This window comes from Penicillium concentricum, assembly GCF_028827145.1.
Source record: "Penicillium concentricum strain IBT 3081 chromosome Unknown utg000006l_segment0_segment0, whole genome shotgun sequence".
Taxonomy (NCBI): Eukaryota; Fungi; Ascomycota; class Eurotiomycetes; order Eurotiales; family Aspergillaceae; genus Penicillium; species Penicillium concentricum.
The window spans coordinates 2,787,216-2,812,323 of NW_026622759.1; the positions used below are offsets into that span (position 1 = coordinate 2,787,216).

General features: G+C 48.1%; 11 protein-coding genes across 11 annotated transcripts; 7 read left to right on the forward strand and 4 right to left on the reverse strand.

The window, feature by feature from the left end:
• Nucleotides 1-1,704: 1,704 nt before the first annotated feature.
• Nucleotides 1,705-2,416, forward strand: N7517_011295 (DUF4452 domain-containing protein; the record flags this gene model as incomplete). Its single annotated transcript, XM_056729018.1, has 2 exons — nucleotides 1,705-1,983; nucleotides 2,102-2,416. The coding sequence occupies 2 exons, from the start codon at nucleotides 1,705-1,707 to the stop codon at nucleotides 2,414-2,416; spliced, it is 594 nt and encodes a 197-aa protein (XP_056574833.1).
• Nucleotides 2,417-4,963: 2,547 nt separating this feature from the next.
• Nucleotides 4,964-6,380, forward strand: N7517_011296 (pepsin-like aspartic protease; the record flags this gene model as incomplete). The annotated part of the gene is made up of 3 exons (XM_056729019.1): nucleotides 4,964-5,310; nucleotides 5,415-6,178; nucleotides 6,253-6,380. 3 exons carry the CDS (start codon nucleotides 4,964-4,966, stop codon nucleotides 6,378-6,380), a joined length of 1,239 nt encoding a protein of 412 aa, XP_056574834.1.
• A 223-nt stretch (nucleotides 6,381-6,603) lies between these two features.
• N7517_011297 (putative cofactor for methionyl- and glutamyl-tRNA synthetases) lies at nucleotides 6,604-7,939 on the reverse strand (the record flags this gene model as incomplete). Its single annotated transcript, XM_056729020.1, has 2 exons — nucleotides 6,604-6,909; nucleotides 6,941-7,939. The coding sequence occupies 2 exons, from the start codon at nucleotides 7,937-7,939 to the stop codon at nucleotides 6,604-6,606; spliced, it is 1,305 nt and encodes a 434-aa protein (XP_056574835.1).
• Nucleotides 7,940-8,809: 870 nt separating this feature from the next.
• Nucleotides 8,810-9,598, reverse strand: N7517_011298 (ankyrin repeat domain-containing protein; the record flags this gene model as incomplete). The annotated part of the gene is made up of 1 exon (XM_056729021.1): nucleotides 8,810-9,598. The coding sequence occupies one exon, from the start codon at nucleotides 9,596-9,598 to the stop codon at nucleotides 8,810-8,812; it is 789 nt and encodes a 262-aa protein (XP_056574836.1).
• A 644-nt stretch (nucleotides 9,599-10,242) lies between these two features.
• Nucleotides 10,243-11,786, reverse strand: N7517_011299 (ankyrin repeat domain-containing protein; the record flags this gene model as incomplete). Its single annotated transcript, XM_056729022.1, is given in 4 exon segments — nucleotides 10,243-10,328; nucleotides 10,791-11,044; nucleotides 11,056-11,695; nucleotides 11,750-11,786. 4 exon segments carry the CDS (start codon nucleotides 11,784-11,786, stop codon nucleotides 10,243-10,245), a joined length of 1,017 nt encoding a protein of 338 aa, XP_056574837.1.
• A 665-nt stretch (nucleotides 11,787-12,451) lies between these two features.
• N7517_011300 (bZIP transcription factor JlbA/IDI-4) lies at nucleotides 12,452-13,696 on the forward strand (the record flags this gene model as incomplete). The annotated part of the gene is made up of 3 exons (XM_056729023.1): nucleotides 12,452-12,463; nucleotides 12,864-13,329; nucleotides 13,386-13,696. 3 exons carry the CDS (start codon nucleotides 12,452-12,454, stop codon nucleotides 13,694-13,696), a joined length of 789 nt encoding a protein of 262 aa, XP_056574838.1.
• A 498-nt stretch (nucleotides 13,697-14,194) lies between these two features.
• On the forward strand, nucleotides 14,195-15,591 carry N7517_011301 (2,3-butanediol dehydrogenase; the record flags this gene model as incomplete). The annotated part of the gene is made up of 6 exons (XM_056729024.1): nucleotides 14,195-14,305; nucleotides 14,358-14,391; nucleotides 14,446-14,694; nucleotides 14,775-14,831; nucleotides 14,903-15,382; nucleotides 15,464-15,591. 6 exons carry the CDS (start codon nucleotides 14,195-14,197, stop codon nucleotides 15,589-15,591), a joined length of 1,059 nt encoding a protein of 352 aa, XP_056574839.1.
• A 1,471-nt stretch (nucleotides 15,592-17,062) lies between these two features.
• Nucleotides 17,063-18,175, forward strand: N7517_011302 (glycosyltransferase family protein; the record flags this gene model as incomplete). The annotated part of the gene is made up of 2 exons (XM_056729025.1): nucleotides 17,063-17,695; nucleotides 17,753-18,175. 2 exons carry the CDS (start codon nucleotides 17,063-17,065, stop codon nucleotides 18,173-18,175), a joined length of 1,056 nt encoding a protein of 351 aa, XP_056574840.1.
• Nucleotides 18,176-18,573: 398 nt separating this feature from the next.
• N7517_011303 (ANP1/MMN9/VAN1 family protein) lies at nucleotides 18,574-20,221 on the forward strand (the record flags this gene model as incomplete). The annotated part of the gene is made up of 4 exons (XM_056729026.1): nucleotides 18,574-18,647; nucleotides 18,764-19,446; nucleotides 19,504-19,823; nucleotides 19,874-20,221. The coding sequence occupies 4 exons, from the start codon at nucleotides 18,574-18,576 to the stop codon at nucleotides 20,219-20,221; spliced, it is 1,425 nt and encodes a 474-aa protein (XP_056574841.1).
• Nucleotides 20,222-21,086: 865 nt separating this feature from the next.
• N7517_011304 (putative sister chromatid cohesion protein Dcc1) lies at nucleotides 21,087-22,525 on the forward strand (the record flags this gene model as incomplete). The annotated part of the gene is made up of 4 exons (XM_056729027.1): nucleotides 21,087-21,205; nucleotides 21,327-22,078; nucleotides 22,151-22,317; nucleotides 22,373-22,525. 4 exons carry the CDS (start codon nucleotides 21,087-21,089, stop codon nucleotides 22,523-22,525), a joined length of 1,191 nt encoding a protein of 396 aa, XP_056574842.1.
• Nucleotides 22,526-22,719: 194 nt separating this feature from the next.
• Nucleotides 22,720-23,871, reverse strand: N7517_011305 (uncharacterized protein; the record flags this gene model as incomplete). Its single annotated transcript, XM_056729028.1, has 1 exon — nucleotides 22,720-23,871. The coding sequence occupies one exon, from the start codon at nucleotides 23,869-23,871 to the stop codon at nucleotides 22,720-22,722; it is 1,152 nt and encodes a 383-aa protein (XP_056574843.1).
• Between the last annotated feature and the right edge of the window lie 1,237 nt (nucleotides 23,872-25,108).

Here is a 25,108-nt window from a genome sequence, read left to right on the forward strand (position 1 = left end):
AATAAAGATAAAATCAAAATAATGTTTTAAAAGTATGTAAGAATCTAGACTTATTCCTTTGTCTTGTTGTCATGCCGTCTGTGCAACAAGGACCTCGACTCCGCAAATCGCGATTTCAATATCACCCAGAGTTTTGAACCCATCTTCCAACTCGGACAGAAACATTTGCCACGATGTATAATAAAGATATATTTGCAATTCAACCAGGGCTAAAATAGTTGGTATTTGCAAGTCCCTTGCGCGGTGTATCCGGGGATCGGATCGCGGATAGTCTATTGAATTACATATTTCGTGCATCGGAACCCCCACGATCTCAGACACAAAATCATGCAACCTGCACAGACGCTGGATAGATCAGCTGCATGATTCAAGCTTCGCAACGTTTACGGGGTACAATATGTGATAGATCCGATCTCGGCAGTGCGACTGCGCCTCGTGAGATGCTCCAAATAGCGAAAGGGGCGGTGAACCCGACAACTGGAGAGGCTTACGGTGGGACGTTGTTTCTAGTAGAGTTTTGGGCTTGGTCCCATTCGGCGCCGTGTAATAGAAATGGAAGTTATCACTGGAGGGAAGGTCGGCACATCATGCAACAGGGTTATGTTCCAGTAGGCGCCGAGAGAGTATTTTCAGGGCATATCCCAATCAGGGACAGAAGGACATGAATGGAAACGGAAATAGCTCCCAGGCGTAAAAAGTATATCGCCACACGTTGAATAGTGGGAACTCATATTTGATTTTTATTCGGTCGCATAAATATGTAGTGAGTCACGGGTAGGCAATGCTACCCAGCGAAGAAGGCAGGAAAGCGCCTTAGGCCCCTGCCCTAGTCCGGATTCCGCATTGATGAACTCCGATTTGGAAGGGTGTGAGCTGATAAGGTAGGATCTCAAGGTCCCCTACCAATAATAGGCGGGTTCATCTGCAGCTGTGTGTCTCGAGACCAACAAGGTTTTTTTGGAGGGGTCTTTGCGCTGCGTGTCGAAGGATTGGGGAATTCGTACGGGGGAGCCGATCAAAGCAAGATCAGCAGCCACTGCCGATTCGGGCACCCTATAGGGGGGAATAGAGGGGGAATGTTCCTGGGAAGGCAAAGCCAATGCACAGCCTGCAGCTAAGGGATCCGAAGGGCTGAGAAAACTTCAGCTTTTCCCTCTAAGGATTTACTACAGACTTCACTATTTCGGGTATATAAGAAAAGAAAGGTGTCGGCAACGTCGGATCTAGATAGAAGATTATGTTACAATCGTCATTGTGCTAGATGGTTCTGTCATTAGAGATTCTAACGTTCCAATCGACGTCAGGTTTTTGAAGTATTTTGGTGGGCCGTTGAAGGGTTCCATTTTTGAGGATCTGCGAGTTATCATTGGTTTTGAGGCTATTGCCACTCTCTTAGCGCTTTGGTCTGGTTGGTGCGTCGATGTAAGTGTCTTTTCCATTTATGACAATACATAACTGTAATTATTCATATCAAACACTTTATCAACTCCCTTAGATGGTAATAAATGGTAATAACAGTATCCATACCATCCCCATAACACACCCCTCCCCTCTTTTTCTCCTTCGCCTCTTCCCACACACTCTTCTCATTAATCCTTCCTCCTTTCAATCTCGATCTTTCCTCCTATATTTTTATATTCTCGTTTTTTTTTGTAACTTTCTTATCTTCCATCTTCTCACCTTCGAGTTTTGGCTTCTTACACAATGTCTGCCTACTTCTATAACCAACACCAGCAACACCAGCAACATCCTCACCATGGTGCTCACATGCAATCTGCAGCAAATACCCACCATGGGCGCTCTCGTCGTGCCCCAAAGATGGCCTCGCAGAATGCTCAGCGTCAGTTCCGAGGAGTCAAGAGTATGCGGGAATTGGCGGAAGCCCCGGCTGTGACAGCCTTCCGTGCAAGATTCGAGGCTGGTCGGTCTTTTGATCTGGATGACGACCTCGAGTTTTGCCCGGGTCTCCTGACTGAGGATGATGTACGTTTTGATCGGCGAATTTTCGAACCCCCCCTTATCCATCACCCCTTGAAGATCGCCAATCTCAATTTGGATAAACCATTTAAGGGGACAGTCTTACTGACTTTATAATCTCTAGCTGCACTCCATCCACTCCGCTTCCGACCGCTCTTCTCTCTCCAGCGGCTCGCCGGACACCTCACCTCTGCAGCACCAAATCCAACCGGTGCAGCAGGTGACCCCGTCCATCTCTTTGTCCCCCGCTCAAACCAACTCATACGTTCACCCTGGTGTTGCCGGCAACCCTAATCATGTCAACTACCAGCAGCAGCAACCTGCGAACCGGACCCGCAAAGTCATTCCGATTATCAACCCTTCGACTGGAATGACCTTGTCGAGCCCCCCTTCATCGATCACGCCCGCGATGATGCAGAATGCTCAGCGTCGATGGTAAGGGTGCCATCTGCCAAAGTCGTAGGCACCCTACATCTCCATTCGTCCATTGCACGTTATTTCAGCTGTTCTGCATCATCGGGGTCCCTTAATCGCAGGTCATAATGTTTCTTTTTTTTCTCCACTTGCATTCTTGTTCGATACGTCTATTGCATTCGACACGACACACAACCTGGAAAAATATTTGTTCCACGAACACGGCGACCAAAAAAAAATCATCAAAAATTCGAAAACAAAAAACCGACCTGTACATACACTCTCCTCTTCGCCGATTACGACCACCTTCGCCTCATATCCTAGATCCTTTGCGATACTCTTAGCTTGTTGCGAGCGACGGCGCCTGCGATTCAATACCTTGCATCCTTTTCCTACGATACCTCTTTTCGTCTCTCAGGGAGGGACGAATACTTTCTTCGGCCTATGTTTCTTTTTTCCGGTCGGGCCACCGATGATGTACAGAACACACGTGCAGTGACATTGCTACTTGACGTTGCATGTCCATGACCTTTGGAGTTGATTTTACCTTGTTTTTTCTGGGAGGGTTTTGCGTCCAAACGACTTTGCCAGATACACCTACGCTGTGGCACTTATTTTCTTTCTACGATCTCTTTGTTTGGGTTTTTTTTACCGGGGCGGGAATGGATATCATTTTCAAGGATCTAGAGGCGGAAACGATACACGTCTGCATTGCTTGGGCACTGTTGAATATCTTGGGTTGTTTTTTATTGCTTTGTTACCTTCTACTTTTCTCATCTTTTACGGATTGTTTCTCTGTACATCGAATTTGGGGATTTGTGAACAACGCTTCCTTGCCACTGGTATGTGGCTGGTTGGGTCTGGTAGCGAAACCATGGGATGGGAGTTGTTTCTGTTTGAAATCGATATCCTTGGGGGTCTCTCGCGGTGTGCGAGTCTAGACCATTATGCACTTAAAATGCTTTCATTTTTACTCTCCTTTCATATCTTTTGGCTCTGTATTTCTTTTATTGCCCTTTGGGGGGACTCCCGGAGAGTTATGACATTGTATGGTGTTGAATTACATTGATTCTTGCATACTATCAAGTTCAATCACATCTCATGTTTGTACCTTCTTGAGACTCTCAAGACTACATCGTAGATTGTTGAGATTTGCTTGTACGAAGCAATGCACTTGTTTTCTTGACCAGGCATGTAGATGCGCCTTCAAGCCTTGTACTCCGAGCCGTTCTAATGGCAAACACAGGGCCTATCTCATATTAATGCCGTTCTGGTTTGGGTTTTTGAATCGGTTTAGAGACAGTATCCCAAGGCCAGTGATTAACATTCTATGTTTCCTTTGCCTTCTCTTTACAAATCCGATCAAATTTTTATATATAATGTCACAAGTGGTAATCGGAAAAGATGTAAGAATATATATATGGAGTGGATCAATACTTTGGAGAAATGGGGTTTACCTACAAGGCTTACACCACTTAAACTATAAACTAATTACACAAAGGTTATGATCAGATCTTTAATTAACATTGGTTATACTCAACAGTTTGATCGGCCGAAGATCAATGTAAAGATCCTATTGTTGGAGTAGTATGCCAACATTCAATGCCATTGTTTCAATAGGCAGAGAAGCAAAGCTCAAGAAAATAAAAAAGTAAGCCACACTTAACATGTCACAGAGAGATCTCTATCACCTCTTTAATATGTTTCAAGTGCGTTGTACAGCCTGCATGATTGGGCCTCTACCCGCTGGACCTTGTTTCAGGATCAACAAACGACACTCCACAGGCCCTCAGGTCTCAGGTGCCAAACCCACGCGCCCAGGGGAATCCCCCCACTTATATAAGACGTCGCGTAGTAACAGACAAATTACAGGGTACCCTGCTATTCCGTACATAGATATCTCCGTACTCCGTACCCCGTCAGGCGCTACTCCCGATGCCCCTTACCTCCTGACACGCGGAGTATACGTCCTGGCCTGGGACTGATGGTGTCTGTGAAGCATGCCCAGCTTAGGCCAAGGGTTTGGCAGTGCAGTAATTGCCTCCGATAGGCGGATATGTCAGACAGAAACAAACGCTTGCACTACAATATACGTACTGCTTTCGGGTCACTCTTGCCTTTAGGGTTATTTTCTGCCCATATGAAGTTTCACTTTGTCTCTTGTCTTGTTTTTTGCTTTGATATATTATTTTTGCTTCTCTCATTGTTTTCTTCTCTTCTGCATTGTTCACATTGTACACATTGTATTCTTCTTTCTTTTCCATTCTTGGCTGCAGGTATTCGAGTCAGGACTACTGCCTGCTGACGTTCATTTTGAGACATTGGGCATTGTCCTCCATTCATTCAGAACAAGTCTGCCCTTACAGCTCTGCAGAGCTACCGAAAATTCACATTTTTTTGGTTTTGTCTTGTGTTTCTTGTCCATCGCATTCTTTAATATCAATTCTACAGGCCGGCCCTGATCTAATCACTCTTTTTTCCGATTTTGATATCCCCAGTTGGGGCTTTGGGCAACATGCAATTCATTCTTTTTCTTGCTGTTTTCTTTTCGTTGGGCTTCAATGCTCTTTCCATGCCCGTGGCTCCTCTAAATCACCTTCAAGGCCGGTCCTTCAAGGTGGAGAGAGTCAAGCGCCATGGCGACGTTACCCATGGACCCGCGGCACTGCGCAAGGCATACCGCAAGTTCGGAATTGATGCAACAACTCTCAATGGTGTGGATGTAAGCGACTTCCAGCCTTTCGACACCAAGCATGCCACTACCGCCTCCGTGAAAATTGCAAAGGAAGAAGTGGTGAATTCTGAACAGACGGGCGCCGTGGATGCCACTTCTGTTGACGGAGACGTAGAATTTGTCTCGCCGGTCAATATTGGAGGTCAAACCTTCGATCTGAATTTTGATAGCGGCTCTGCTGATATGTAAGTTTTGTGTTGTTGTTCCTTTGGAAGATTGGCTGGCTAGCGACATCTTCCATACTCCAGCTCACATAATGAATATTCCAAACTAACCAATTGCCATATAGGTGGGTGTTGAGCTCGAGACTTCCAAAGTCTCTGCGAAGCAGCCGAGAAGTCTATGAACCGAGCAAATCCACCACTTTCGAAGAACTCAACAACAGCACATTCGAGATCAAGTACGGCGACTCGTCCTATGCCACCGGGGGAGTAGGCAAGGATGATGTCTCGATTGGCGGTGTCAAAGTCGCCGGGCAATCATTCGGCCTTCCGACGGATATTTCGCAAACATTCGCGGATGACACTAAGTCTAACGGACTCGTCGGTCTGGGATTTTCTTCAATCAACACCGTCACACCAGTTTCACAGAATACGTTCTTCGACAACGTCGCCCCCAGCCTCAGCGAGCCAGTCTTCACCGTTCGACTGCTCAGCAATGGCGTCGGAGAGTATGAATTTGGAACTGTTGATCATAGCAAGTATCGAGGCGTCATGGCCAATGTCAGTGTGGATTCATCCAAAGGATTCTGGCAGTTCGACTCGGCACAATACGCCATAGGAGGAGGCCCCTTGCACCCGGTCACCGAGGCGCCCACCGCCATTGCTGACACTGGCACCTCGCTCATGATGGCTAGCCCTGAGGTTGCGGAGGCGTACTATAAGCAAGTCGATGGCGCTATATACGCCAATAATGCCAACGGGTATATCTTCCCCTGCACTTCGAGCATGCCCAGCCTATCCGTTGCGATTGGGAAAGGTTATTCGGCTACCATCCCAGGATCGTTCATGAATTGGTCCGAGGTTGGAACCAATACGACTACTGGTGAAACAGGTGAGAGAGGCCTTTTTTCCGTTCAAGCTACTTCAAGTATGAGTTCTGAGCTAACCTTTTTTTCTCTTTGATAGTGTGCTATGGCGGCCTTCAGTCGAGCGGAAGTTCAAGCATGGCGATCTATGGCGATGTGTTCTTGAAGGCATTGTTTGTGGTCTTTGATCAACGCGGGCCTTCTCTGGGATTCGCGGCGCCTGTTTAAGCAAAACATTCTGAGATCTATCAACTCTTCAAGTTGTGTGATAATGTACAGATTAGAAAAATGAAACCCATAATTCAACTTTTTCATGTGTTGGCATGCAGAGAGGAAGACATTTCATTAATATGCACAAAAATAGTACGAACTCGGAAATTTTGATTTCTTCATATTCTCATGGGTATGCGTTTAGTTTTATTTTCAGATATACCTAATACCTTCACATCCCTTACCGCACAGTAGCATTAGTCAAGCTCTTAACAGTACAGACACCACCGGAGGCAGCAACCAGCTTTCCAAGAGCAGGCTTGCCCTCCTGTCCATGGACAGAGGGAACAGCACTGCTATCAAAGGCAACCTCGCGGTCGGCAGTGGTAGTGAAACCCGGCTGGAAAGTCTCCCAGACCTTCTTCTTGGGGTTAAGCTGCTTCTCAGGCTGGCCATCGTTCCAGCCCTCGAAGCTGATACGCTCACCGGCAGGAGCATCAGCAGGGGGGTTAACGAGCTCGACGGGACCGGCGTGCGAGTCCTCGCCCTCCGCAACACCGGGGGGACGCAGCGAGAACCATAGCGCAGGATTTGACGCCACGCATGGTCACGGGCTTCAGGTTGCACACGGCAACGATCTTGCGGCCCTGCATCTCCTCGAGCGGGATCAAACCGTTCAATCCGGAGCACACAGTTCGCACGGTCTTGCCGGTCTCCTCATCGAGAGAGGTGTTGTCGCTGCCAGGGGCGTCGCCGCAGTCGATGGTGGACACGTACAGGGAGTCCGCGTTGGGGTGGTTGATCGCGCGAAGGATGTGTCCGACACGCAGGTCAATCAGTGATGGGGCCGGGGGAGCAGCAGGGGCAGGAGCGGGCTTGGGAGCTTTCTCCTTCTTCTCCTTCTTTTCCTTCTTGTTGGTCTTCACGGGGGCGCCGTCGGCACCGGCCTGGGTCTGGGCCTTGGCAGCTTGGTCAGCCTTGCCTTGGCCGATGACGAGGGGCTTGGACTCGTTGTTGGCATCTGGGTTCTGGGCGCTGGCCTTCTCACGCTTCTTGCGCTCTTTCTCCTCCTTGGGGTCGACGGGCTTGGGAACGAACTTGACATCGTTCAGGTCGATGGCGATCTTCTCCTCCTCGGGAATTTGGAGCGAGAACAGACGGCCGTTCTGCACGAAGTCGACGTGACGCACGATGTGGTGGTAACCCTTTTCTCCGGTGCGCTCTTCGGGAGTCCATTTCTCAACGATGGGGGCGAGGAGAGCGTAGATGGCAATATCGGCGACCGAGGGCTTCGCGCCGAGGAGGGTGGTGCGGGTGGCCAGGTGGGTGTTCAGCTGGTCGAGGATTCCCGTAGTGACGTCCTTTTGGTCATTGGCGAGAGAATTCTTCAGGCCGGAGACAGCGTTGAGCCATTGCTTGATGTCGGCTTCCTCTGCCTCATTGAAGGTGACCTGGGGGAAGATCTTGGCCGAAGCGTGGAGGTAGTCGGGTTCGGTCGAATCGGGAGAGACTACGGCGGGATACGACCGGTAGAGAAGAGAGAGGAGAGAGGTCTCGGGAGCTGCTGCCGTCGCCATGGTGTATGTTCGTTGAGTGGTTGGGAGTGGAAGAAGAGAAAATCGAGGAGGGGCACGGATTTGTGTCAGGACCCGCGGGGTTGCCAGTCGGGCCCGCAATAGGGTCGACCTGAGGGAATTCAATTTGACGACGATCCCTTTTATATAGGGATCTGGTGCAATTACTTGTTTTAATTAATATTCCAATTGTCTTTGGATGCTTTTTTTTTTCCTGGCCGTGCTGTGTTTGCTGACTCAGCGGTTGCCGGGGAGCTGCCCTTAGTAGACAGGCCTGTTACTAGAGGATTTGACCTCGACGTCTCATTGTCTGTGTTAAAAGGACCTGTTGATTACGACATTTCAATGTCCCACCATATCCCACCATCGGAAGACTACAACGTCAAAGTTAGCTTCCAAGAAGAGGAAGACAAGCTCCTTGGACTAGACTATCCTCAACAGCGGATATATCTATTTATTTCATCTTCAGCAGTTGACCCTGTGTTATATTGCCTTATCTTATGTTGCATAGACCCTTGCTAGTTGAGCAACGTGAAGGAATGGTTCTATAGCAGTTTCAATGTCTACATCCCGATCTCTGTCGAAACTGAATCAAGAGGACAAACAAATTGCTATTACATCCCCACTATACATAGCATCGACCAGAAACTGTGCTATGAAGCTGCAATTTTGATTTAGATACTAGTAAATTCCTTTTTACAGGGATTAATCTGCTTGTTAGAGGAAGTTTACCGCCTATTTCCACAATGTTTGGTGATTTCTAGCTAACATGAAACTCCGTCTGTTTTGCTTGTTTCACTACGGTCTATCAATCACGGTGTATCAAGCAAGGGGAAAGCAAAAGAGCAAGCAAAAGAGTATTTCATATTCAACTTATACCGGGCGAGTCTTCCATTTGACACGAATACCTGCTGCCAACGCCTGCTGCCGAGGTGTTTTCCCCTCGCTCATTCCAATATCCGGATTGGCACCAGCTTTAGCAAGCATCTTGATGACTTCCCTATTGCCCACATTAAGGGCTTTTGACAGAGCAGTTTTCCCTTGGCTAGTTTGCTTGTTGACGTCGAGTCGCTTCGAATCTAGCAAATGTTCCACTGTCTGTTGCTGATTAAGACCAACAGCAATCAATAATGGAAAAGCATCCCTTGGTCCGAGATTGGGATCAAGCCTGTTCTGCGCTGGGATGAGACGAGTTATATCATAATTGTTGATAGCGATGGAGCGACAAAGCGGTGTTATCCCCTGGTTGTCTTGAGAATTGATATCGACCTCGTCTGGCATGCGAACAACCTTCTTAGCGAATTTCAGAACGACCGATACCTTGCATCTACAACTTGCAGCAATTCCCAGTAGCGTACGACCATCATTGTCTCGCTCATCAATATTGACTCTTGAGTCTGCAAGAAGAACATCAAGCAGAGTATCCCGATCACTTGACTTCGGCTTGTATCGTTCGAATAGCATACGCCAGGGGGTGCGGCCGCTAACGTCTTTTGCATTGGGGTCTCCTCCCGCTTCGAGCAATGCCTGCACAATTTTGGGTTGATAATGTAGGCATGCTAAATGAAGCATCGAATTCATTTCTGCTAGGGACGCCACAGCATTCGGGTCGGCCCCATGGGCAAGTGGGCAAGCAGCAGCTTGACATCCCGGTACAATCATTCTTGTTTTTCCTGTGTAATGTCCAGTTCCCATATATTGTATATGTAGGTATGTGTCGATGATTGGATTACATTGCACATCCAAGAAGAGCCGTCTCGAAAACGATAGTTGGGGTCAACTCCCCACTTCAAGCAACTTTCGGTCGATTTCCAGTCGTCTTTCTCATGTCTTCCCCAACTTTCATGTAGTGCTTTTTGGGCGAGTTTCCTTAATGCGCATCCGAGGAAGCCGTCTTTAGAAACTAATAGCTGTATCAACTTGACGTTTCTGTTGTTCACCATGTAGTGCAATCGGGTTTGATGTTCACTCCACGCTGTCTCCGGGGCATCAGAGAGTGTTTCGATTGCCTTGATGAATGATTCTTTCTTATTCCTTCGCAGGCTTCGTTCAAATGCACGCAAGTCCTGCATACCACGCTTGCAAAGAAATCCAATCAAGAAGTGATAGAGACCATGATTTGCTCGGCAAAGATTGTAAAGCTCGTTGTCTGGAAGCTCACACCCAATAAGCAGCATCAGCTCGATGATTGATTTTGCCTCAAGTTGTGATCACCAACTTTGTTCCAGCAGCGGCGAGGCTAGATTGGCCATTTTTTGAATCGCTTTTTTCACTCGGTGCTCCTTGTGTGTCCATATTCTAGGATATCAGGCATTATCATTGTCCGATTGAGTAGCAGATCTTGTGAGTGTGGACCTAGTGTCATAGTTCTGCGCAATAAATGTAACCAAAGCTCTCTGATCAGGATGAAAAAGAGCAGTCCCCGATTTCTCTGTTTGAAAGCAAACGGATCGCTTCTGCTGGAAGTTTTGGAAGTCTCGCGGTTGATTTTGTCATCTTGCCAGATAGTATTTCTGCGCTTTCTGGAGGTTGCAAAGGTTGTCGGGGTTGGTGAAGGACTGATCATGATTCTGTCTGAACTCTATAAAGAGACTGTGGTCATAATGTAGTCATGAGGAGCTATTCTCAATCGGTACTTCCTATACATGTTCCTCTGAAGATATTGGAATTCCTTAAAAATTAAATTGAGAAATTAGGCCCAACTAAACGATTCTAACAACCCTCTACTAGCTAGCAACTTGGTTTCTGTCGTCGTCTCTTATTCTTTTTCTTTTTCTCTTCTTTTCTTGCTTGGAGTTCATGAGTTTCTCAAGGTTGATGTTAGCCCGGAAGATCGTTTCCCGTGCTCTCAGACCCGTGCTATCTGGGATGTCCAGCTCGGCACTAGCTTGGACGAGTAGCCTGATTATCTCCCCCGAAGTTGGCAATGTCAAGGCAAAACGCCCATTGCTATCTTTCCGGCTTGGGTCGGTTGCCTTTGTACTTAGCAATCTCTCCACCATCGCTGTCATGTTATGCGAAACGGCGAAAAACAAGGGCAAGTACGTAGGATTGAGATTCGGGTTGATGTGACTTTGTGACAGCAACAGTTCGGCAACTGCAAAATTCCTACTCTCTACCGAGCGATAAAGTGCCGTTTTCCCGTCAATGTCTTGGGAATTGATATCAGCACCTCTTTCACAAACCAAGCAGAGGTGGCCCTGGTAACGCTGGCAGCAATGCTCAAGGGCGTACAGCCATTCTCGCCACGCAGGTTGAGGTCAATACCTGGAGCTTGAAGAAGCGCTTTGATCGTAGTTTTGCAAGGACTGTGGGAGAAAGGACACTTATTTCGACAAAGGGCCATGTGGAGAGGCGTTTGTCTATGGGGTCCAATTGCGTTTGCATCGGCGCCATATTTAATCAATTCTCTTACAATATATGGCTTGCCCATGGATGTGCACAGGGAGACAGTCAGATGAAGTGCCGATGTTTTGTCGGATATGTGGGTATTTGGATCAGCTCCGTATTTGAGCAAAAGCTGAACATTCTTGACGTTTTCTCTTTGTAAGAAATCTTCGTATGCGCGGTGCATCCATCCAGTCGCACCCCGCAACATTTGACAGCAAACCGAACTGGAACCACAAATAGCGACGAACAGTATGGGAATGCGCCCAAGGTTTAATCCGAGAAGGAATTCGTCATCACTGGGACAATTCGGATCAGCTCCTCGCTTGAGGACCTCTTCGACAGATTTATGCCTAGTTGTCCATGGCCGGCCTATACTAGCGGAATTCTGCAGGTTGTCCAAGAGCGTGTCCAGGAGAAATTAACGATATGATTTCCCAACAGAACCACCTTCTAAAGCCATGCCGGAGACACGGCGATTTAAGTGAGAGAGTCTCGCGAGAGTCTTTTCTAGTATCTGAGCTGCAATAAGCTATAGCAACTCGTTACTAGTTAGGGAGATCTAGTATTGATGTTGTGAAGACCTGTCTCTTCCAATCATGAAAAGCATCTGTCGCGAATATTCGCTTGGCGGCTTTGAGAAAGCCCCGCGCTGCCTATTGCACTCGTTTTTTATAGGTCAACCATAACTTCGGAAAGGGGAATTGGTTCGGTGTAGGGTTTCGAATGGTGGAAATCGACACACTAGAGCTGCTAAGACTGGTTTGCCCTGGCTCCGAATAATTCATAACAATGAAATAAACCAACTCCACCTTATTAGACTTGAACTTAAAGGAAACATGCAGGGTCTGCATAGAGGTACCCAACAAGCCTGTATGCTGTTTTGATTATCGTGGGATTCAATGACACAGGATTGGCCAACGACATATTGTGAAAAAACCTGAGATCGATGTGGTAGACGCGTGTTTAAGGAAGGTATTGCTATTATCACAGTCTTTCATATTTGAAGGCTGTAGAGCCGATCATCCTTGGTATGATACCTTGGTATGAGGGGTGGTATGGACCATAGTCATTCTAAGCTTATATGCAAAGTTTGTCTAAAGTTCAATCTTGTAATCACTCTCAAATATGTCCTATTCAGTAAAGGGTCTTGGCCATAAGGTCTCTTATGCATAATTCCAATCCAAGAGGGGCGTAAAACAATTGAATGTAACGGGTGTATTCCACTTATCCTAAACGGCATTAGCGTATCTCAATATCATCTATGATTGGTCAATTGAGCCACGCTAAAATGAGTCATAATGAGTCGTGGGGGAACAGCAGATAAACAACCAATCACGTGTTGCTTATTGTGGGCCCAGGTGGTGCTGCGGTTCATCCCTTGGTCCCCGATTCTTTTATATGGTCTGGCCTTGTCCTTCAATTTCTTCCTCAGGACTCCTATAGAGTCGACCCCCATACACAGTTACCCTAGGGTACTTCCTTCATCATCTTCATATAGAGCGTCACGGGTCTGCAAAGGCCCGTTTAAGAAATCCAGCGATGTCCGCCTGCAGTTGTTCCAGCGCCGCGGCAGCGATCCAGACCTCCTTCCACTGGTTCCAACCCGCCCAGCACCGGCACGCAGGAACGCCATCAAGGGCCTGCTGAATATTCGCCATGGGCGAATCTTCATCCGTACAGCGACAACGACCTCCTCTCATCACTGGCACCGCCGTTGGAAGGCTTTCCCTCGGCTGTGCCAGTCTGTCAATCCTTTGATACCCTCACGCACGAGTCGGCACTCTGGGCAGAACCCGATCTGTCCTTTGTTGATACTGACTGGAATTTCATATCTGTGAATCATCCGACGCCATACCCTCCTGGCTATGACGGTGGCGATGTCCCCGTCATGGACCTTGGGTATGGGTCTACCTCTGCTTTCAACTCCCTTTCGGATTCCGGATCAATCGAGCACCAGCAATATGTTTCTGCGTCTCTTGCTCCTAGCTCCGCCAATTCACAAGGTGGGATTATATTTTCCAATCAACTCAAATGAGATTTAGTTTCTAACATTTACAAGATGGCCACTCGCATCCTTCCCCAGTCTCTCAATTCCCTGCTCCCATCTCGACTTCTCTCTCCAGCCCCGCTACTTCCCAGGGCGATGATGCTCTAGGCCGCGTCGATTCGTCACGGGTGGAAAAGCGGAAGCTCAACACCCTCGCGGCGCGGAGATGTCGGCAGAGACGCGTGGATCGGATGAAGGAGCTTGAAGCCGAGCTGGAGAAAGTCCGGCAGGAAAGAGATGATTGGAGACTTCGGTGTTCGAAGCTGGAAGGCGAAACGGATGCTTTGAAGGGTCTTCTGACTCGCAAGAGCAGGGATACATAGTTTGATACTCGAAAATTGGAGCTGGTCTCTCAAGCAACGAATTCGATTGGTTTTGGATCTGTGTCTACTTGGTTCTATTTATTTTGTCTAAAATGATCTGTTATGAGCACTATTCGTATTGGTGGAGATATGCGTCAGACTTGTCCCTCTACATCGGGCACCTCCGCAGAGTGGCCTAGGTCATATGCATCAAACCCTGTTGCACAGATCGTGGCAAATAATAAGCAGAAGTTTCGCCATTGATTTATTCTCCCAGTTCAGATGAACGACACCTTGTACTTCGCGGGGTTTCGCCGAGAGGGGTTCTTCCTAGTAACTCTGCCTAACCGAGGGTATCACTCATATTGATTTGGGACCTTGGATATGTATTTTATATCTGTGTAACATTTTAATCTCCCAATAAATTACTTCGCCTCACTTTATTTCCATACGCAGACTCCATTATTCGGTCCAATTTACAACACCCCAACAAACTCACCCGTTGACACGAGACCCATCATGAGAGCTGTACGATTCCATGGACGAGGTGATATCCGCATTGACGAGGTCGAAGAACCAGTTTGTGGTAGTGGCCAGGTCAAGGCAAGCTTAGCATTACTAGTAGCTTTCGTAACGTTACTTCCGAGGCTGATTCGCTAACAACGAGCCTTGATGTTAACAGATTCGACCTGCCTTTGTCGGAATATGTGGCAGTGGTAAGTAGCGCGTTTAACAGCCACCGTTAACTAGTTACTTCTAATGCAACCCAGATATTCATGAGTATCTTACTGGCCCATTGATTGTCCCTGTCACCCCGCACCCATTAACCGGAGACAAGCTGCCGACCACCCTGGGCCATGAATTCAGTGGTACAGTCGAAGAGGTTGGCCCAGGCGTTGTAGGGTTCAAGGTTGGGGATCGGGTTGCGGTCAAGCCTAACCTCTTCGACGCTACGTGTTCGAGCTGTTCAATGGGCAGATTCAATTCCTGCGAGAAACAGGGATTCATCGGGTTCAGCAGTAAGCCATGCTATGATCTATAACCATGTCTCGATATTGACGGCCACAAGGTCAGGCAGGTGGCTTATCGGACCACATAGTCGTGGACAGCAGACATGCAATTATGTTGCCCGATTCCATTCCCCTCGATATCGGTGGTAAGAAGAGACTTCTCCGTTTCAAGTTCTGTTCAACTTGTTTCAGCTCTGACGATAGGGTGGTGATACAGCTCTGGTGGAACCTCTTGCCGTCGCATGGCACGCCGTAAGCCGCAGTCCTCTGCAGACAAATGATACAGTACTTGTCGTTGGAGCTGGACCAATCGGACTGGCTATTATTCAGGTATTGAAAGCCAAAGGTATTACATCAATCATTGCCGTGGAGGTTTCTGAGCGGCGACGAGCATTTGCCCTGACCCAGGGCGCCACCGAGGTCCTTGATCCCGTTGATGTGGATGCGGTTACGCAAATACGTGTTTTGACAGGGAATGTGGGTGCAGCTGTTGCATTCGAGTGTTCCGGGGTTCAGGCTGGGCTCGATACTGCGATGGCTGGTCTTCGGGTGCGGGGGACGACGGTCATTGTTTCCATGTGGGAACAGAAGCCTAGTATTGATGCTCTTGCTGTTGTGCTTTATGAGAGGCATATAATAGGGGCTATTGTTTATGATGATGGGGACTTCGAAGCTGTGATTGACGCAATTGCTTCCGGTATGCTTGGCCGCTACCCAATCTATTGTGCTTCCTAATTAGGTAGGTGCCCTCTACTGACCTCTTTCTTCTTTGGTATAGGTAGTATTCAGCCTCACCCGATGATTACTAGTAAGATCCGAATGGAGGATGTGGATGAGAAGGGATTCAAAGCTCTTATCGGGGAGAGGGATAAGCATGTAAAGATCCTGGTTGACATTTCTGCATGAATGCGGTTAGCTCATACTGGTAGCTCTGCGGTGTAATTCAAATTTTAATTTCCATTGCATATATTCGTGGATTAGTCTACATAACTACTCTATGCGCCAAGCTTTATACATGCTAGCCACGCGATATAAAATGGGGATGGTGCGACTAGACCGGGTAACGGCAAGTCGGATCTTGCCTGAGATGCAACTTTTTGGCAGAGTCGATTGGAGCCTTGAACAATAATAGTAATTTATCATAAGCCGAGCCATTGGCATATTTATTGCCATTCATTTTTCATTGGATCTCATCAGATACAATTAGAAATACTATATCTAACCAAGACAATATTTCGAAGAGAATCTTTAAATAGGACTTGAAATCCAACTTTAATTCGCACTGCATTTTAAACCCCCAAGGAGGTTGAATTGGTTACCATGAGAAATCACAGGTGCAATGACCTAGTGGTATGACATATGGTGTATCCTCTAGGCCTTAAACAGCCCCAGTGGCGCTGTCATTCTGAAACTCCCATTGTATTTCTTTTCTTTCTTTACGGAGTACTTTGTTCCACGAAACGTTAGTGCACTTTCGAGACATTTATGTTAAACCTAACTTAACAATTAATCTGGGTCCAAATGTAAAAACCGTAAGCTCAATAACAAATTACTATGATAAACATAGAAACGGTATGCAATATTACAGCGTGGAGTGATCACAGACCCTTGGCGGTATTAGATGGCATTGCTGGCAGTGGGGAAATACTATGTTTTACTTGACGCCTCCCGGCTAAACGTGCGGGCAATGGCTCGATTATAGACCTAGTACTCCGTACTAATAATCAGTATTCGGGACATTGCCTAGATCTCTAATACGGAGTACGGAGTAGTCGGGATGATCCAGGATTGATCGGGAAATGGGTTTGCGGCACAAATACGCCAATGGTGCGAACTAACCTACCTCAGTATCAAGTGTCGATCCCTATAGTTTTTCGTTCTAATTTTACGCGGCACTTACTGCAAGGGTACTCCCCCCCCCCAAAAATTTAGTCGCCGTGCCACGCATCAGGCAGGAAGATCAGAAGATCATAGGGTTCCTGGACATTATTTGATATCAAAGTAGCACGTTGCCAGTGTTCGCATCTGATTGATCCAGTCATTTTCTGGAAAATCACGCCTCAGCCGTGAGCTGAGACATCCATGGATGACACCGCTCATGCCCAATATAATTCATTGGCTCATGCGTGGATCCATAAGGGATGGGGCGGGAGAATTTTTAGATACTTCTTTAGGTATATAACACTTAGGCCTCGCTTTGACAACTCCTTTTTTTTTTAGTTATAATTCCCTTTGTCAATATTCCCTTGTTTTATACCATCCCTATAATTGGAATCGAATATCCAGTACAACTACTCTTTTGACCACGTTTTTTTCCTACTGTGGAACCCTGCCTACGTTATACCCGAGATTCTTGCCTAACAAAAGTGCCGGCATTATGGGTACACCACTTACGGAAACGGTTATTATCACTGGCGGAAATGGGTTATTGGGTTCAGGGATCGCCATCGAAATCGCAAAGAAGCAACCTTTCGTCCATTTATTATTGACGGCACGAGATATAAGGACCGACGATGTCCGCGAACTGATGGGGAAGATCCGCTTGATCGGCCCCAGGTCGATCGAGGTTCTCGCTCTGGATCTGACAGATCTGAAATCTGTGGCATCTTTCGCCAGAACTACCGTCGATCGTGTTCGCTACAGAGACATTCCGCCTGTGACCAGTCTGATTCACTCTGCTGTCGCTACATCTTACGTTATTGATGACCTCACATCAGACGGCTATGACCCTGTGTATCAGACCAATTGTCTATCTCCATTTTTATTGACTATTGGACTGCTCGAGGCTTTCCGGGCTGGAGACGGTACACCAAAAGGCGGAGCTAAGGTGATCAACATCGGCTGTTCTGCGACATCTTCCGGGAGATTGGATTACTTTGACAGCGACAATGGAAGAAATGGAAGGCAACCGGGAACTGCGCTGAGCGCAAAGGAAGAAAATATTCGTTTTGGAAGCAGCAAGTTAATGGGGAGTGTTGCATTATATGCATTGAGGCGGAGCTTGATCTGGGTAAGTTGACATTTCGGATCTCCCGATTTCCAATTTACTAATCAAATCTAAATATAGACCGGGAATATATCGCTTGACGTCTTCACTTTGGATCCAGGAGGCATGACTGGCCCGAGCAACCTGCGGACCGGGGCGCCTATGTCGGTCAGAGTCGCACACCAGACTCGGTCCGGGCTTCGGCCATTCCTGCGCATGGTATCCCGAAGCTCCATGAACAAGGTCAGTGTTCCAGCCAAGGCGATCGCCAGAGTCGCATTCCACGTCGATACGGTGGAGATCTGGCAAAAGGAACGCTACTTTATTCTCGATACCGATTACGAAGCCGCATCCGTCTTGCCGAGCTTGCGCGATGAGGGAAAGGTGAACAAGTTATTACTGCAGATGATGCAAATGATTGAAATGGAAACAAAGGAGATGGATTCTCCTGCTCCTCTTCGACCTCAATTGAGCATGATCTCGCCTCCTACTCTTTCACTGTGAAGGGACAAAATAATCTACATATTTTAGCATTGGGGGAATTCTTTGTATACAAAATTAGCGAATCCAATTGGCCAAAAGCATTTATGATCTTTTATGTATTTTAACCTCAAATTATGTTCTAAAGTACCTATAATCTCATCTACAGGGGGATAGGCATGACTGCAAGCGGATGACCGGATTTGGTGAGAACCACAACAGTGTGAGACCTTGGATCACATCAAGTCTTATCTTCTTTGGCTTCCGATTCTTTTCAATTTCAATCTGTTCTTGAGACTTTCATTTCTTTCATTCTATAACTGGCCTTTTCAAAACAGATCGGCGTTGTCAGGGTCTCCGGCCACTCCAACAGTTCTTGGCCCCTAACATAAGCACCGCGACGGCCTGTGACAGCGCCCGTGATGAACCGCCACGTCCTTGAAAAGGGCCACTCTGCCTACCCCAGGGGGTCTGCGTTTTCAATCTCACCGAACAGGTAAGCCGACCATCCAAGTCCGAGTTAAGCGGCTCGCTCTTTATTGCTCGAGCTTGGAGCCCTGTCATCATCGTGAAGCTTGAAATCAAGACTGACTAGTATGCCTTCGTCCCCAGGTTCCAGCCTCGTTCACAACCTGCCCTCCGGAGACGCCGACAGCTCTTCCAGCGTCTCTGCCTCCTTGGCGGTGTGTCGCTAGTGCTATTCCTCTTGATTTTCCCATCCTGGCGCGCTGCCATCCTCCCCACCATCTCGCTCGGCCTTCTCTCTTACCCCGGAGATCTACACCTACAGACGGTCCGATATTATGATTTATCAGAAGTGCAAGGCACGGAGAAGGGTTGGGAACGCGGAGAGCGTGTCCTGATGTGCACCCCGCTCCGAGATGCCTCGTCGCATCTCCCGATGTTTTTCTCGCACCTTCGAAACCTCACATACCCACACCACCTAATTGATCTGGCATTTTTGGTATCGGACTCTCGGGATGACACCCTAGGCATGCTGTCGCGCATGTTGGAGGATATACAAAATGACCCGGACCCGAAAATGCCCTTTGGCGAGATCTCCGTGATCCAGAAGGATTTTGGGCAGAAAGTCCAACAGGACGTGGAAAGTCGACACGGATTTGAGGCGCAGGCCAACCGACGCAAGCTGATGGCACAGGCTAGGAATTGGTTGCTGAGCGCAACGCTGCGCCCAACTCACAGCTGGGTCTACTGGAGAGATGCGGACGTGGAGACTGCTCCGTTCACAATCATTGAGGATCTAATGCGGCACAACAAGGATGTTACAGTTCCGAGTAAGTGATGGCTGTTGTCTGAGTGTCCGGATCTATACTAATTGGCTTTCTTTGTAGATGTTTGGCGTCCGCTTCCAGACTGGCTTGGCGGAGAGCAGCCTTACGATCTGAACTCCTGGCAAGAATCTGAGACTGCATTGGCGCTTGCGGATACCTTGGATGAGGACGCTGTCATCGTGGAAGGATATGCCGAGTACGCTACATGGAGGCCCCACCTTGCCTACCTCCGCGATCCATACGGCGATCCAGACATGGAGATGGAGCTCGACGGGATCGGAGGTGTCAGTATCCTGGCGAAGGCACGGGTATTCCGTGCTGGTGTGCACTTCCCAGCCTTCAGTTTCGAGAAGCATGCCGAGACGGAAGGGTTTGGCAAGGTAAGACAGTAATCAACGAGATTGGGGTTACAATTGCTAATGTTTCCTAGATGGCTAAGCGGATGAAATTCTCAGTGATTGGGCTGCCACATTACACTATTTGGCATCTATACGAGCCCAGTGTCGATGACCTTCGACACATGGAACAAATGGAGGTGGAGCGACTGGCTCGCGAAAAAGAAGAACAAGAGCGAGCCGAGCAAAAAGATGGCTCCCAGTCCAAGCCCCTGGCTACCGATCAAATTGTGGACGGTGCAGAAGCGCAAGGCTCTACTGAAGGCCCGGCTGGCCAGCCCATGAAAGACGCCGTGGATTCTACTCAGGGTCACTTGAAAGCCCAAGCTGAGACAGTCGACCAAGCTGAGAAAGTTGAAGTCGTCGATAGAGCCAACATATGATTCTTGGCTGGCTTTCCCTCACCGCTTATTTCCTATAAGTGGCCGTTTCTTTGATCCAGCCGGCTGGATTACGCATTGCATTCTCATATGCGACTTGAATGTCTCACCTCCCCCTGTCTGGGAAGACTATTTGTTTGTTTAGACTAGGGCATATTTATGCCCAAGCTCTGCGAGTGTACTCCGTAGCAGCTTTATTTTTCGTTCTTGTTCCGTTCTTGCATATGTTTTTTTATATCTTTGGGGGGCGGGCATTTCTTTTTTCATGGAGTCACAACAAATCATAATGGTTGGCGTGTCATGGAGAGCAATAATTTGGCCATTCAAAAGCAAAACATTGATGATTCTAATTTCAATGTATTCTCCACAAGAATAGTCGGCGCACACGACGTCTATCCTTGACGATGTAGCCCAGTAATCTGATCTATCTGGCTTAAGATGATACAAGGGACGTTATATTCAACATTATTCCACAATATTCTCCTAGATATCTTCCCAGGTGTCTTTTTAAATGTCCTTTTTGTATTTTTTACTCCTTTATTGGTATTATAGCTGGAAGTATAAAAAGAATCCTCAAAATGTAGAATATGTGCAGTGAAAAGGCGTCAAAAGGTGCAAAACAACCTTGTCCATGCATACGATGCAATATGTGGCTTTAAATTGGCCCAACGAAGTAACTGTAACATAATGACCCTCCAACTGCGAACTCGAACCCTCCAGGGCTACTACACATCGGATGAAGCCGAAGACCTCTTAGGGGGTGGTCCGTGCGTCCCCACTTCGCGTTAACGCGTCTGAAGTCGATGCTTCATTTCCCCGATTCTCACTTTGCTTCGATTTTCATATTCTATACACATTGCAATCTGCAATGTCTACCCAGGATTCGCGCAGTATTCTTTTCACACATACCCGTCCCCAGGAGGGGTTCCGGTTACTGGAACTTACCCCAGAGCTGGAGGCACTACTGACATCGAAAGATGCACCTGCGTAAGTTGACGCAATGAACTGGAGTTCAAGCAAACGAGAAGCAACCCGCGCGCTGCTACGTCCAAACGAAACTCCTTCCTCCCCAATTAGCAGCCCTCGACTAACCTGTGATCCCCACCAGACTCGAGCTCAAATCGCCCTCTACAGCTCTCGCACAAGCAGTAGTCGACCCCGCCGCCCACGACTACGTCAACCTATGCACACCAACACAAACCTACCGCATCCGCCAAGTCCAATCGTCAAATTCCCTGCACATCCTCCGCCCAAGCCGCGGCGAAATTTCCGAAGCAGACATCAAAGTCGTTGAAGATGAAGCTGGCGAAAACGGCACATTGAACCTCCCAGATGAAGCCGTAACGGCCGTTGCGAAGTGTTCTTCGACGCTGGAACTGCACTTCCCGCCGGGAGGCTTCTCAGCCGCTCCGTTCCTGGAGAAGAGTCTGCGGCTGTATGACCGGCGCAGTGACGACGATGGGGACATAGCGATGGGTGGGTCGACTGACTCCACGGCCCCCCTGGGCTCCAAGGAGATGCGCACGGCTAGGGAGAATTTGTGCCAGGACATCCCTGTGTCAACGGCGCAGTGCGAGCAGGGCTGGATGGAGCTTTGTGCGTTTGTAGATGGGGCTGAGGAGACGGCGTGTTGGCGACCCTCGGCGCGGTCTCGATTGGCAGTTTGGAAGCGGTTGGTCGAGGGTGCTGTTTTACAGGGCATTGATCTTGAGAAGCAGTTTCTCGTTGGGGACTTGTGGAAGTCTGTTCTGGATGATGATGAAGAGATGGAGCCGCCGTTTCCACGCGCCTTGCTAGACTCAGTTGTGAGACGCATCTGCATTGCGGATGAAAGACCGCCTTTGGCGGATGATATTAAATGTGAGTCGAAAATAGACGGTGAGATGTGGTTTCAGGTGGTGGATTTTCTAACGATCTCGTGCTGTTCTGTAGGGGCGAGCTTTGATAAGGTTGAATGTACGCAATGGGTTGGTGAGACATACCTGGCTGCCACTGCTCCGACTACTTCGTCTGCTATTGGAAGAAGTGATTTCCTTCGCGCGTGGAAGGACTGTTTGCCTGAGACATGGAGAGCAGAGGCAGCGCTGTCAAAATTGCCGGTAAGTTGACCTTTCCCCGCTTGAGCTGCGGCGCAATAGCTGATTTGGACTACAGAATGGCTGCTACAACAGTCCCGACCCCACGACTATCCACTTCGTTGAACCAGCGCAACGGCAACCTACTAACAAAACTACCTCTGCGCCAGCCACAGCCGCAAAAGCTAAGAATACCAGAAATTGGCACGAACTGCTCAAAGGCCGCCGTTGATTGCAAAAAAGCTAACGCACTTGCTGCGTAAAATGCCATGGCATCTAATCTATGATGCGCGCGTATCTAGAAGCATCACGATCATATCTGCCACCCAAACTCGCCTCAATCCCGCACTTCTGAAAAAGAAAGTGGGAAGAACCACGAGCAAACAAAGAAACAAACCTCGAAATGATGATACAACGAATGAATGGTTAACACCAAGTGTACTTCTCATTCAACCACCACTCCACATCCTTGCCCAACCCTTGCTCCTCGCCAGTCCACCGTAAACTGGCGATGCTCTCCTTTTCGCGGTGCACGAGTACAGCCTTCGGGTCCACCAAAGCCACGGCCTTCTGCAAAAGGGGAGTAGGGTTCCAGAATTCAACCTTGCTCATGTTCCACTCATGCGCCTCTTGTTGTGCTCGCCGGAGGATAGCAGCCATGGCCTGGACAGTGGTTTGCTCCTCCGCCGGAGACGTGGGTTCATCATACACCCACCGAAGAATGTAGAGAACATTATCCTCAGGTGCCTCGCCGAAGTTTCGGTTCCAAGTGCAGTACACGCGAGCCTGGTCATCACCAGCGCCCTTGACTACAGGCGGGGAACGCGCGGGAAACAGGTTCTCAGCATAAAACTCCTCTCGAGCCCAATGCCAGACAAAGTGATCAAAGTTAGGCAAAATAGCAATCTTAGCACCACTCGTCTTCTGCGATGCCACAAGCATCTGATCGCGCAGTTTGGCAAGCACATCCTCACTGCACAAACACTTTTCAACATCCTTAGCAAATAGATCTCTCGTGACAGCCTTCTCCAGCTCGCCCGCAGTAGCGGGCAAAGACATATGGGAGGACGAGAACGGCCGCCACCCAAACTGAGCGTAGAACTTCTTTCCGATATCTGAGAACAGCACCGTAAACAGCGACTTCCGCCGTGGCTCTTTCTCCATCTCCCATGTCTCGAGTTTAGTGCTTAGCTCTTCCAGCATCCGCTTTGCGTATCCCTTCCCGCGGAAATCAGGCCGGCAGTAGACACTTCCCACGCCGTGTGTGGAGATCTTCTCCACCTGCCCGTCGTGCGCAAGCAGTGCTGTCTTCCGGTATGACTCACATGAGCTGAGGATTGTGCGCTCATCCTCGGGCTCGTTGCGGTCCACTAGGATCCAACAGGTTAAGCCATCGCGCGTCAGACGTTGCTGGAGGAGATGGTTCTCGCGTGCTATGTATGTTTCCACATTTAGCAGTCCTTTCCAGGCGACACTGTTCAGCCTAATTGAGGCAATGCGCTCTGAGGCTGTGGCTGGGACCAGGATCAGATCTGGGGATTCCCCTTCAGGTAGAGTGGGGATGTCTGCGGCAATCATAGTGAAGTTGAAGTTGAAGTTGGGAATGTAGAAAAGGGGGGGTATAATAAAGAAAATTGGAATCCGGGGTTACCAAAAGTCAAAGATGCTCCGGACAATAGTGGATATACCGACGGAACCCGGCCATAATATACTTGTCATTTCTAATCTCACGATAATAGGTCACACGAACATATCCCGATCCAAATCACTACAATTGGACCAACCACCTGTACACAGTCCATGTTCCTCCCCTCACCTTGCATTCCTCACGATCGGGGCCGGATCTGCCTGCCCTATACGGAGTACGTCCAAATAATAATAAAAAGGCATACCATGTTTTTCTTTGTCACTGGCCCGAGGCGAAGCGACGGCAAGCGATGGAGGTTGCATTGGTTCTTATAGGCCCTTGACGTAAGAGCCGTCTTTTGCCTTTCGCGGAGGGTTTCGATGGATCATGTGAGCCTTGGCGATTATGTCATTGTTTTTTAGCCCTTAGGTAGTTAACTAGTATGACCTTATGTTGATCTTCATTTTATATTTGACGTTCTATATATATCTACGGAATGGGGCTTTTATGACGGAGAACTGAAGCTCACGCGACCATTTTTATACATGCTACTTTACATTGATAGATCATTTAACTACATACACCGTTTACCGGTAGACTAAGATGTATGTCCTCCATTTCCCGACCTCAACAGTCTTCTACAAACATTCAAATTTGGACTTCGTAGAAGTGATGTTGAATTTATTCAATACTAGGAGAATATACTTCCCAACAATCCCATCTATCAAATATCAAGAAATACGACTGGTTCGCGCATAACAATCTGACTTAGGATAGGAAGTATAGACAGGCAGTTCAAGGTCGCGTTGAATGGTGAGTAGTATATGTCAGTTAGCCTAGTGCTGCTTGTATTGCTATTTCTCGTGGTATTAATATCGATTTAATCTACCCTGAGAATCCTCGGCCATGCACTTTCAGTCGGAAAACGAGCCCGAGTAATGTCTCTTGTTAGAATGTTTGCTCAGTCCCACCTTTTCTCCTAGAAACTTTCTTTCTCTTGACTTTAGCATCTATCCATTCATTACCATGGTAATCCAGCCAACTGGAATCAAGCTTAGTCCCCTGATATGGGATATCATCAAACCTTTTTTTTCATCTCACAAGTAGGTAATAGTTTCGGGGATAGACAAAGGACAAGAGCATAGCTCCCTACGGTTCTTTTTCAACAGCATCCATTAACCTAAACTG